This window comes from Sander lucioperca, chromosome 20 (genome assembly GCF_008315115.2).
Source record: "Sander lucioperca isolate FBNREF2018 chromosome 20, SLUC_FBN_1.2, whole genome shotgun sequence".
NCBI classification, from domain to species: domain Eukaryota; kingdom Metazoa; phylum Chordata; class Actinopteri; order Perciformes; family Percidae; genus Sander; species Sander lucioperca.
The window spans coordinates 27,491,412-27,504,868 of record NC_050192.1 but is presented as its reverse complement, the minus strand read 5'-3'; the positions used below and the strand labels follow the sequence as shown (position 1 = coordinate 27,504,868).

The following is a 13,457-nucleotide window of genomic DNA, read 5'->3' as shown; positions in this document are numbered from 1 at the left end:
TCTGACCTCTTCTCTTTGACAAATGCAAGAAGAGACTCAATTCTTTTCTTGCAGTAAAGAACATCCATCACCCTCTGCTGGACAATATCAAAGACCACATCAGTCTCAGAGAAGGTTTGTTCATATGTGTACAATATGAACACAAACTCAAAATCCTCCAGTTTCCTCACAAAGCCTTTGACACAATCCAGTGTATCATCATCCATTGTCGTATCTGCAATGATGTTATCAAATGTCTGCAGGAGGCCATCATAATTGTTTGCCACAGTGCTCACTATCCATGATGTGAAATTCCATTGAGTAGGAGCGTTTCTGGGCAACCTTGAACAGCCTGCAGACTCCAGAAAAGACGTCCTCTTTGTGGATTCTGAAAAAAATCTGGGAAACCCAGAGAATGATGCAAAAAAAATTCTGCACTCAGGCAAGCATTTAGCTCCTTGTGACAGCACCAGATTCAGTCTGTGTGCATAGCAATGCACAAACATTGCACTAGGGGCTATTGCTCATATTTAGCATTTTTTTCTGTGAACTCCCTTTAATTCCCCTTGTTGGATGATTCACTACTCTCATCATGTCCCTTAAATGACAGCTCCTGCCGGCCATGCAAGGATGTCACATCAATAACACAGTTTAGGAAGGCCCTGTTTTGTTTGACTGTTTCATTATGTTTAGCCACTTGAATGCGAGCACCTTCATTGATTGCATGCTCAACCCTGATCCTGCCCATGCAACTTAATCTTGCACATGCACTCACACAAAGGCGCAACTATCGGTAAGCAGGGTACGCGGTTGCTTACGGGCAGGACCAATCGGAGGCCCACGTGACTGGAAGATATTGATTGACAGCCGTGGCCCCTATCACATTTTCATTACTCGTGACCGGGCCCTTTCACTGTAACAGCTAGGTTCCTGCTCAATGGTGTCCCTCTTTAAGAATGTCATCCGACTACATAAATACATATATAAAGTAATTACGCAAATTTATTTGAATGAATAATGACAACAACATATTTTACTGATCATTAAATACACGTTTGTAATGAACAATGGTGTATTTGGGTGTAATTTGTTTCGAATTGGGACTGGGGATTGTGGGATATGGTAAGTGAATATGCGTATTGCATGCAAAGCAGTAAAAACATAAGAAACTTGAGACAGACAAAATCAATATGGAGTCTTCATCAAATTACAAACACAAAAGTGGCTTTCAAAAGCAAAAACAATAAGAGGAATTGGAGAAAGTAAGGAGTAAATTACCAAAAAATAGGAAGCTTCTTTAAAAAGATAGCACAGGAGGGGGAGATCGAGATTGAGCTGGAGCAAGAGAGTGAAGCACCTGAAGCGACCGTTGGCAGTAGCAGCTCCCTGGCTAATGCTAGCACCAGTGGATCAAGCAACATTGATGTAGAAGGTGAAAATGTTGAGGAGGAAGGGATTATTTGGACCTAGGCCTATGTGTGTGTAGTCATAGCAGTGAGTAACAATGTGTTATGGTATCCAATAGCTCAGTTCAAGGAGTTATTGTTTAAGTCTATCCATGGCTTTTAGTTCCACTCAGACTGTGTTGTATTCATTGACCGTAAAAGTGCAGAATAATAGTGTCTTCTCGTTCAGTCAAAACTCTTCGTGTGGGACAGGTGAATGTGATTGTCCTACCACCTTTTGCTGAACATCAGTAACTCAAGTATCTCTTCCTTCCTTTTGATCCGACTCAGGTTGGTCTGGCCACTCCACAAACAACTGCATCTCTCTCCAAAAGAAGCAAGTTAATTCACTCTAGATTAAATTAGCAAGAGGTAAGTCTAATCACAGTATGGTTAATAAAACATTTGAACACTCACTTTATACTTAAATCCTGTAAACACATGACCTTCACTCAAAAGCTGCATCACCACAGGTGTGCTATTACAAGACCAGCAATGGCCTTAAAGCATAGTCAACTTAACAGTAGAGGCCACAAGCAAGATAACAAATACATAACACAAGAAAGTGTGGACATAATTCAACTGTGCTAAGGGAGGAGTTCCTGTGCTAACTTTTCTCTGCTAAAATTTCAAATTATCTTTAAACTGAAGTATTTGGTGTATTCTAATATTTAGGTAAAATGACCTCTCAAAGAGCGATGGTGTTGCTTTCACTGGATGCTGAAGCAGTCGGCTCACTCAAAGACGGAGTCAATTTCCAGAAAAACCCAGAAGACAGAAAATGTTACATCATTTACAAGACCAGCAATGGCCTTAAAGCATGCAAGAACCAATGCAAACACCAGGGAGGCTTGTTCATCAAGGACATTGAAGACCTGGATGGAAGGTGAGATCAGTCTGACAGAAGCACACAGCAGAGATAATTATGTATCAGAAGCACCTTTCATTATAACTGACAGGCTGCTCTGCTCCCACAGGACTGTTAAATGCACTAAACACAACTGGAAGTTAAATGTGTCAACAATGAAATATGTGAATCCACCTGACAGCTTCTTGCAGGATGAGTTGGGTGAGTTCCATTTGTGTTAAACTTCCTTTGTGTGTTACTAATTTCATTACTGCTGACAACACAGACTTTGGATTTGAGGTAGTGGCAAAAAGATTATAATAACAAGTGACACATGGTTTTTGGGCAACTGCCACAAGATGGACTGAATGCTCCCGTGTCACAGTCAATATAGTCTATATCCTTGACCTTCCACTTCCGGGATTGCCCCGTTGCTAGGGGTGGGAATCACCAGAGGCCACACAATACAATATCATCACGATACTTATGTCACGATACAATATTATTGGGATTTTAAACATATTGCAATTTATTACCTTTTGTCCAACTTCAAATTTTTCCCAATTTCAAATTATGTCCCAAAAAGAAACTTCAACATACATTTCTCTTCTCATATGTTCAGCTCACTTCAATTTTATTGTTGCAAAATGGGATTGCCAAGCAGACAAACTGGCCAACACATATATAAAAATAGATCGATACTTGGCGTCTGTGTATCGATACAGTATTGCCACGGAAAATATTGCGATACTATGCTGTATCGATTTTTTTCCCCACCCCTACCTGTTGCAGCCGAAAATTCCGCCATACATCTTTATTTTTGGCCGGATTTCCTTTACCTTCTGCTTCCTTTGTGTTGGTTTTTTAAATTTTATGAGGATTTATGAGGACTATAGTTAACTGCTCCTCAGATCTCTGCAGGGTAAATCCAGACAGCTAGCTAGACTATCTGTCCAATCTGAGTTCTCTGTTGCACGACTAAAAACAACTTTTGAACGTACACATGTTCCACCAAAACAAGTTCCTTCCAGAGACTATTTTGCAGCCGCACCGGGACTCCGTGCAGCACATGACGATTGTGATTGGTTTAAAGAAATGCCAATAAACCAGAGCACGTTTCTCTCCCATCCCAGAATGCTGTGTGGACTAGCCAGCCCCTCTCCCGCGGCACTGTGGAGGAAGGTCTGGCAAAGCGAGACTACAGTCAATATAATACATCCATGGTCAAAATGCATCATCAATTTGAGTCCACTAAAAGTGCTGTTTTTGCCTCTGACAGGCTCAGATAGTTATTAGGTGTCTGGCAACATTATGGAAAGGATCCCTACAGAGATGGACCTTTTTGTTAAAGAGTAACATCTTTGTTTAACCAGAAATAGCTCAGAGATCAATGGCGCTAAACCCACCAGACTCCATTGAAATAACCAATACTTTTAGCGTGTACAGAGCCAACGTATTTTCACGTGTAAATTGGTAACTTATGTGTATTTTAACCAAACCGGAGAGGTGATTGTTGGAAAAGTGGAAAAAACGAACCAAGACGGCTTTTCATAGTTTTATTTTGTGTCTGTCAACTTTGAATGAAGTGTATTTTACGATGATAAAATTACTGTTTATTCACATCTGGTAGTCTGGTAGGTTTAGCAATAGCAATTTCGGGGATCTTTTTATGTTTAAAAAAAGGATCTTACTCTTTAACAGAACGGCCACCTTCTTTGGGAATCCTTTCCATAATGTTGTCAGACACTTATAATAATAATCTAAGCCTGTCAAGGGCAAAACAAGCCCTTTTTAATAATATATTAAGGTGCGCAGTTGCCCAAGATCTTACATTGTAGCTTGTTTTGCTGACTGCCGACTGCAGTGATCTTGCTTATATGTTTTGCAATTAATGCAACAATACCTTGGAAAATCAATCATGCTGGGTTATTATTACCATGGCCTGCAGCTCACGTAAACTTCGCTACATTTTAATTTTATTTTGTTGTCCTTTCAACTTTATTATTGAAACACGTATGGCGTATGGCAGGGATAAACTCAAACATCGGAGAAGGAAGCCCGGGGACTGGATTAAGTTCAGCGGAAATTGAGAATATCACTGCCAATGGCATTTTACGACCACATAGCCAACCAAGCGCCACCGAAGGCGGTGTAAGACCAGCTACGGGAGATCGGAGCCTGTTGTGCAGGGCCCACTTGGCAAAGACCTGGCTCCTGGATCAGGCTGCAGCACTTGAGGGGCGTACTGTGTTCCACACAGACAGAGTGCAGGACTCGGGTGGGATGAGGGGAGGCGGACTCTATACATTATTTAACGTTACATCGGCAATGCTTGGTGCTCAAATTCAAGTTGATGGACACTGTTTAATGTTAGATGTCAATTTTTTTAATATAAAGATTCTAGCCATAGCAGCAGTTTTAAACAGATTAATCCCTTCTTGTGAATAGGAATGGCATATTTTACTTATCTTCGTCATCAATGCAAACACTTGAGTTCAGTCCAAAATGGCGGCGACTTTGCGACTGCAAGCAGATGTTGTATTGGCGACCCGATAGAGTGTTGCCTCTTATTATTATAACCCCTTTGGTAGTGGTCTCCATTTAGGTTTACAGCTCAAACTAAGTTTAAAAACTAACTGTAATGTGAACACAGTATAAAGTATTTTTAATGAAACAATGCAGTCAGAAATTAGCATTGACAAGTGCCGGATTTAGCCTGTCTGGCCTGTCGGTGCAGTAACAAATGGCAGTTACCCTTTAGTTTTGTGTTGTACATTAATGCTTTTAACCATCTTCTCTTTATACACCGTACTGACCTCTGGGATGACAGGTTTATTAAACGAGGACATACAGTTAACACAAGTGGGAAAATGGACAAATACTGGCCACATCACCACTTTGGAATGCCATTTAAGTCAATATTAAAAGTCAATTAAAATAAATAAATACATAAATGAATATATATGGCATATATGAAATTCTCAAATTAATAAGGAAATATATATATATATATATATATCCATCTGCAGGGCTGGTGTCCGCTCTCTTCCTGGCAAAGCAATCTTAGCAGCGGGAAGTGACCGCGGCTGTGCACCAGTCAACCTGGGAACCAGACGCGTCTGCTGAGGTTATGTTTTATTTGCTCTGGCAGACAGTGATGTGCTGGCGATGCCAGGCTACTAGCTAGTTGCTTTGGTCTGAATCTGTGATATAACCATGCTCCCTTCATAAGGAATGGAAATAAGAGTGACATCCCATCCTTGGGAAATAAAAGTCCACTGAAATAAATAAAAGTAGTCCTTAAAACTAGGGGTGTCACAATTCTCCAAATCCTCGATTCGATAAAATTTCCGATTCTAAGGTCACAGTTCGATTCAATTCTCGATTTTTACATTTATTTTTTTTAAAGCACAGGTTGCTATGCCATTTTTAGACTAGACATTTATGCAATATAATATCTGACCTTTGTTCGCAATGTACCACACTACATTGTCAAATTTAAAACATAATGTAACAATAACTTACTATGTATATCTTCAGTTAATTGGAAACTTGACAATTTGTCAATAAAGTAAAAAGAAAAAAAAAAGTTTGCCGACAATGCTGAGGGCAGACTGATTGGTGTTTTAAGCCTCCAATGTCGTCTTCCAGGCAGCGCTGCCTGGAAGGTACCAGGATTAGGCAATGGTTATGGTTAGGTGCCTTGAAGACGACGGTTGCAGTGCTGCCTTGAAGGCTTGGTTAGGGGCTTAAAACACCATCGAGCCAGCAAAACGGTCTTAGCAGACAGAGAGCAGAGAGGGCGACTCGGCAGTCCACTAACTTGTTGCTCTCTCTAATATAACCAATATAAGCTGCTCTGTTTAGGCTACAAAACGAGCATGCAGGCACGTTTTGATTATTTAATTCAAAATTTGACATTGTGACTTAATTTCGGTCGATTGAGATTTAAAATCGAAATCGTGACACCCTTACTTAAAACGCAGCTAAATTTGCCTTGTAGTCCCAGTAGTATTGACCAATCACGTGTGAGTGGGTTTAGTTGCATGCAGGTAAACAGTCCAGGTGGAGAGCCAAAAAACAATGAAGAAAACCAACTTTTAAAAAAAAACGTTTTTTGGAATACTGTGAAAATACTGAGTATGTAAAGCTCAACCAGAGTGGAGCTGTGACTGACCTCTGCAAATCCAGCTAACCATGTATGTTATATCACTTACAGAAGTAGAGATTTTGGATGATGGGGGGCTTCAGCTGATTGAGTTGAGCCCCATCGACCCCTGGCTGGATGACCCTCGAGAGCCTCTGGAGCTCCAGGAAGGAGAAGTCAAAGTATGTATCCTGCTGCTCACTTTGTTACCTTGAAAAATGGGAAATGCACAATAAGAAGACCCATTAATACAAAATAATTATTACAGAATAAGAATGCACATCAACAATATAATTCTTACAGGAAAAACTATGAAAGTACATTATTTGGAAAAAGTTAAGTTTGAATTTTGACTTTACTTTATTTAGTCTTATGAATATGGATTGCAGCAGACAAGCTCAACTCTGTGGGTCTGTAGCCATGTCTACTCAGTTTATTAGAGTTCAGTCAGGAACACTCTCGTCATAGATTGAACCATTTATTGCAACCAATGGAAATACAGTTATGCTTGGCACTGATGGCTCCGCCTTGATAATGCTCCCTGGACCGGCCAAGCAGCATGCTAAGCTGAAACAGGGAGCACCATGCAGAAACCCCCCTGGGTAAAAAAAGAGTGAGCAAAAAGAAATTGAAAACCATTTTAAACTTTGAGTCATGTTAGGACTCTGAACTAGGAAGGTGGAGGCTGGGGTGATGGAAGCAAAACGTTGCCAGCAGCAGTGAGTGAAGCAGCGTCAGTGTAGCAGGGATGAGAATGGCTGTGATTGGTGTGTGTCTGATAGGAATGATAATTCAATCAGCGGGCGTATGACTTCCGTGTCCTGCGTGAACTAGCACTAAGCTTAATTTGTCAGATCTGTCCATTGTGACACAGCAGAATTGTGAACTTCCCACCCAGGTGACGTACTTGACCCACGCCTGCATGGAGCTGCAGCTGGGGCCGAGGCGCTTCATGTTCGACCCGTGGTTGACGGGTCCTGCATTTGCCAGAGGCTGGTGGCTTCTCCATGAGCCTCCAGCAGACTCCTTGGACAGACTGTGCGCAGCAGATCTGATCTACATCAGCCATATGCACTCGGACCACCTCAGGTAAACTCTGCACTGTTGTTATACTGTTGTCACCTTTAATAATATCTTGTCGTCCACATCACAGCACCGCAGCAACATCGTGTATTAGCAACACTTCCCTGCAAAGCACACACAACTAAAATGTCTCTGTCGAGTCTGCAGCCTCATATCTTACTAACATCTGCCAAAACTCCACTGGCAATACAATGTTATCACAAGCAGCATCTATCGAATTCTAAAAAAAAATAAAGCAGCGAGCTTCCTGCCATTTTAGCAGAGAATAAAGGTTTTGACATGCACCTTGTTATGTGAATCTGATGGCACTTTAATGTTGGTCTCATGTTAGAATAAATGCTTGAGTCACTGAAACGTAAAAGTCACGACAGTCGTAAAAATTTAAAAAAACATTTTACAGTTTAACTTTCCATATTTTCAGCAATGCCACTCCCTGTCACACAGCAGGTGGAATATCACTCACTTGTTAGGGTAACTCTACAAACGTTAGACCCTACTATTAAAATCAAAGCTGTAACCAAAGCAACAAAAAGCACCAACACATACATGCACTGCCTTTATTGCTGATAAACCCAGTCCAATGCTTGTTTTGTGTTAACTTTAATTTCATGAAATAGTTATTTTTACGTAAATCTCTCTCACACAGCCAGTTTGTGACAACAGAAAGATGAAGGAAGCGATGTAACGTATTCCATGTCTGAAAAGGGTTTTAGCTTTAGGACCAAACTGCTGACACTTATTTACACATTCAGTAATGTATGCAGAGATGTCAAAGCGAGGGGGCTGCCTCATGAGATGGCGCCCAGAGCAGTTGGGGGTTTGTGCCATGCTCAAGGGCACCTCGGTAGTGGTTACGGGATTTCGGTTATTCAGAGTTTTAACTTAATGAACTTAAAAGGGTGTGGATGGTAAAAGAATGTATACTGGCCCGGATCTGACCCTTCCGGTGTCTTTTCTAGTTACCCCACACTGAAAGTCTTGTCAGAGAGGAGGCCAGATGTCCCCATTTATGTGGGTGACACATCGAGAGCTGTCTTTTGGTGAGTAAAGTGATGGAGCTCAGTGTAATTCATTACATTGATTACTTTAAAACTGAATCTCTAAATGTGTTTTAAGTAACCATTATTCCATTATGCCCCTCTCTCTGTCTTTATGCAACAGGTATTTGGAGCAAAGTCAAGTCAAGCTGACCAACATCAACGTTGTTCCTTTTGGAGTCTGGCAAAATGTAACTCACATCAAAGGGCAATGACAAAATCTCCTTTATAAAATGTGGATCTTAAATATGAACTGTTATAATAGAAATGAGAAAACTTTTTAATCAGTCACTACCCTTGGTCTCCGCCAGATTGACGAAGACCTGAGATTCATGATCCTGATGGATGGTGTGCATCCAGAAATGGACACCTGCATCATTGTTGAATATAAAGGTGCATGCTGTCATGACTGGTTATGCAGGGCGGGGATTGGACCAATGAGGAAACAGCACAATGAATTTATTTTCAAAAAGCTTACAGAGATCAAGAGACTAAAATGCAGAGAGACAGACAGGTAAACAGGCAGACAGGGAACAGACAGACAGACCGGTAACAGACGGATAGACAGGTAACAGGCAGACTGACGGGTAACGGGCAGACCGGTAACAAACGGACAGACAGGTAACAGACAGACAGACCGGTAACAGATGGACAGACAGGTAACAGATGGACAGACCGGTAACAGACGAAAAGACCGGTAACAGACGAAAAGACCGGTAACAGGCGGCCTGACGGGTAACAGGCAGACAGGTAACAGACAGACAGATGGACAGACAGGTAACAGACAGACAGACCGGTAACAGACGGACAGACAGGTAACAGACAGACAGACCGGTAACAGACAGACAGACCGGTAACAGACAGACAGACCGGTAACAGACGGACAGACAGGTAACAGACAGACAGACCGGTAACAGGCGGACAGACAGGTAACAGACAGACAGACCGGTAACAGATGAACAGACCAGTAACAGACGGACAGACCGGTAACAGACGGACAGACCGGTAACAGGCAGACTGACAGGTAACAGGCAGACTGACAGGTAACATGCAGACAAACAGACAGACAGGTAGCAGGCAGACTGACAAACAGACAGACAGTTAACAGGCAGACAGATAACAGGCAGACAGACAGGTAACAGGCAGACAGGTAACAGGCAGACAGATAACAGGCAGACAGACAGGTAACAGGCAGACAGACAGGTAACAGGCAGACAGGTAACAGGCAGACAGACAGGTAACAGGTCCTTGTGACACACAGTTGCAGACTAAAAATCCATTCTGTACTTATTATATATTATTATATATGTATTGGATTGTTAAAATGCGTTTGGATTGCAGGTCACATGATCCTGAACACTGTGGACTGCACCAGGCCAAACGGGGGCCGGCTACCACAGAATGTGGACTTAATGATGAGTGACTTCGCTGGGGGTGCATCTGGATTCCCCATGACGTTCAGCGGGGGGAAATACAGTGGTGAGGCTGCCCCATTATTATTTATAATTAAGATTTTTTTTTTGGGGTATTTTGGCCTTTAATGGATAGGGCAGTTGTAGACAGGAAAGGGTCACAGGTCGGATTCAAACCCTGGGCCACTGCGGTAAGGACTGAGCCTTGGTACATGGGGAGCACGCTCTACCAGGTGAGCTACCAGGGAGCCCCAAAGCACTAATTTTAAATGTGATAGTTTAGTGTATCTATTTGCTTTCACCTGTAGCTACTGAAAGAGAAAGTTATACCCTGTACTGTAAAATGTGTCACTAAAGTAAGTTTACAAGTTTAAACCTCAGTTTACAAGAACACCTTCGTTATTTAGAGCCAGAGAGCAATATAGATAAACACCTTTTAATATTTAACTGTTCTTTTGCTTCTGATTTCTGAAATGTAGTCATGCTATTACAATTCTGAATGCATCATAGACTATACGTTGCTTACTATAATGGTTACTCCATAATGTTCTCAAATTAGCTCCAAATGAGAGAATCTTGCACATTAGCTGGAGATGAATGTCCTCTTTTTAATGCTGCTATGTAAGGGATAATGTAGAGCGAGGCGGTTAAAGAGTGACTAGGACGACGGAATGACAAAAGAAAAAGACAAGGCCCAGGGTCCCCATTTCCCAGATCTGACAGATGAGGAGCTGCATACAATTGAAGACGGGGCCCTTGAATCAAACACGAAAAAAGGCAACTGCCTTTGCTATCAAGGTTTTCACAGAGTGGAAGAACCAGACTGACAGTGACAACTGACCCGGACTGTGGTTGCTATAGAAACTAATTAGCTACAGCTGAGCTAACGTTATTCACCGTAGTTCTAAAGGAGACTACTTTTTGAGGGAGATGAACTCAAACAGAGTATACATTTAATAAGCATGCAATACGAATAAGAAAAAGCATAATTATTAAAGTATTTGAATTGTTTTTTTTATGTTGGCAAGCAAGAAGTAGAATAAACAGGATAATCATCTCAAGGCAAGGCGGTAAACAGTTTGATATGCCCGGCTTGTTCGTCAAGGGCGGTAACCTTCCACAAGCATAAACTCTAAACTGAACTAACCTGAAACACAAAGATAGAAATCTGAGTTCAGTTCACCTGCAGTTAGGTGTGTCTAGTATGTCCCACACTGCTGACATAAGGATAATGATGTGTGTTTGTGCCCAGATTCCTGGAAGGAAGACTTTATCAAGAACGAAAGGAAGAAGCTGCTGAATTACAAAGCTCTGTTGGTGAAGTCCCAGCAGCCGACGATCTACTGCCCGTTCGCTGGCTATTTTACAGAGGCTCATCCATCAGACAGGTAGAGTTTGTACAGAGGGGTTGGCCAGGATCTGTACAATATCAGTAGCCTGTGAAAACCCTGATGAACTTCCGGCAAATTTGAGATTTGCTCTGCAAGTCAGTCTGGCCAAGAGCCCATTCAAGCCCATTTCCAATTTTTCCAAATCGAGGCACCAATCAGAACTTTTGAGGCGGGCTTTACACGATGACAATAGTGCAGCGACGGTAAGCAGCTTTTTGTTTACATTCAACATGACGGCCACCGAAGCGCAGCAACTCGTTGATGCTGTCGGTACGCGATCCGTTCTGCCTGCACGATCCGTTCTGCACATGCGCAAAATGTTCGCGCATGCCGATGTCGATTATGAAACTTTGTCGACGCATAATTTCGTTGTCTACGTCGTTAGCTACGATGTTTTACAAGTTGTCATAGAAATGACCACGTTAAGGCAGAGACATGGCAACAAGGTGACATTCACAGGTGTACAGACTTGAGCAGGTGAGGTAAAACATGCACTCGAGCCCGGTACAGCAGCCCCGCCCAAAGGAAACATAGCGGGGCTTGTATGGCAGCCTCGGCCACAGTGTACGAATGTGTGTGAATTAGGGCTGAAACGATTCCTCGAATAACTCGAATAATTCAATTACAAAAAATCCTCGAAGCAAAATTCTTTGCCTCGAAGCTTCGTTAAATCAATGTAATTAAGGTTGTACGGCTCACTGTGTTTCCGCACGGAGGATAATTACTAGCGCACACAACAGGTTGACACTTCTGTGGACACAAGACCGTTTATATAGTGTCTATGCACGAGACTGACGGCCCAGATTACAAATGAATGAAGACAAAAATAGCGAGGGTCTAAGAGAAGAGACAGGTGAGAGAAAATGACAGAAAGTTTGGGATCATTTTAAGCTGCAAACATGCTGCTACATCATCTCTGTAGAAAACATCCAGTCTACTCATCCATTCCACGGAGCGAACCCGACACCAGGTAGCTAACTAACATCTGCTGCTCTCGTCCACCGCGCCGTTTTACACAACTACAGCATGCTACTCTGCAAATAGTGATGTTTTACCAACAAGCTAAAACGAAAGCTGTCGGTTTGTAGTCTGTTTATTAGTTTGCTACTAATCTTTGGAAACTTAGCTGCTGCCGGAGACAAACCGGCTCCTCCCCCCAGCATAGCCACTTAATATGCACGTGAATGACATCATCAGATGGAGGATATATTTATTCATAATTCAAATTTAAAGTCCAAAAGAGAAAACGAAGCAAGATCAAATTAAAATTAGTATTATTTTACTACGCTACTAGGAAAAATCATGCCATAATTAAATGTGAAATGTAAAAGCTTAAAATAAAATCTCAAATAGAAAAAAAGAAATTATTTTATTTTAGCCTTTCCCCTTTTTCAATTTGACATTTTATCTTTTGAATTTTACGTTTTACATTTGACATTGACATTTTAAGATTCACCTTTTACATTTCAATTTAACATTAAGCTTTTCATTTAGAAGTGACAGGTGTCAATTTAAATGAGGAGGCGTGGCCCAATGGCTGGTGGGAGGGTCTGAAACCACTTCCAGCTGACAGCGGTTGCTGTGAATATTACTGGCCGCCGGTAAGCAAGCGATCCCGGCCACCGCCAGCTGGCTGTCACCTAAGACTGGAGCTTCCAAGTCCGACAACATATCGGAGCAAATGTGCAATTAGCCATACATTTTTGTAAAACTGCCCATATTCAAACTGTACACAGTTAATTTCTTGCATAAAACTCTCAGAAATTAATTTAGTGGTGAAATAGCAGACGAAAAAAGCTATCAATTCAAGAATCTAGATCGGGAGTTTGCCGTAGTAGCAGCAGGCAACAACAGGAAACCTTTTACAATTTTCGTCTGCTATTTCACCACTCATTTCCCCACAACTTTATCTAACTATAAGCACGGTTCAATCATGCGAGGCTCAGCTGCGGCTCATCTAGCAATTCGGCATCATCGCCGCTACAGCGCGTATCGATGTGCCCCGGCCCCGGGCAAGGTAAGGAGACAGGCGCAGTAGCGGCTTCTCCAGCAGGCTGAACCAGCTTCCTCCCTCCCTCCCTTCCCTGGGGCCGGGGCACATCGCTACGCACTGTAG

The 13,457-nt window shown here is 42.1% G+C and overlaps 1 protein-coding gene across 2 annotated transcripts in view; it reads left to right on the top strand.

The window, feature by feature from the left end:
• cmah (cytidine monophospho-N-acetylneuraminic acid hydroxylase) overlaps positions 1-13,457 on the top strand; it is a 41,167-nt gene that overhangs the window by 16,203 nt on the left and 11,507 nt on the right. The window contains exons 2-11 of one of the 2 annotated variants that reach the window (XM_031306394.2): positions 1,716-1,796; positions 2,100-2,310; positions 2,402-2,493; positions 6,491-6,600; positions 7,317-7,507; positions 8,461-8,541; positions 8,663-8,729; positions 8,850-8,931; positions 9,880-10,017; positions 11,203-11,338. In XM_031306394.2, the coding sequence (XP_031162254.1) occupies positions 2,105-2,310; positions 2,402-2,493; positions 6,491-6,600; positions 7,317-7,507; positions 8,461-8,541; positions 8,663-8,729; positions 8,850-8,931; positions 9,880-10,017; positions 11,203-11,338 (1,103 nt within the window). In that variant the 5' untranslated portion in view covers positions 1,716-1,796; positions 2,100-2,104. Of the gene's footprint in view, positions 1-1,715; positions 1,797-2,098; positions 2,311-2,401; positions 2,494-6,490; positions 6,601-7,316; positions 7,508-8,460; positions 8,542-8,662; positions 8,730-8,849; positions 8,932-9,879; positions 10,018-11,202; positions 11,339-13,457 lie in introns of those variants that run through there. The other variant, XM_031306395.2, reaches the window with a different exon arrangement.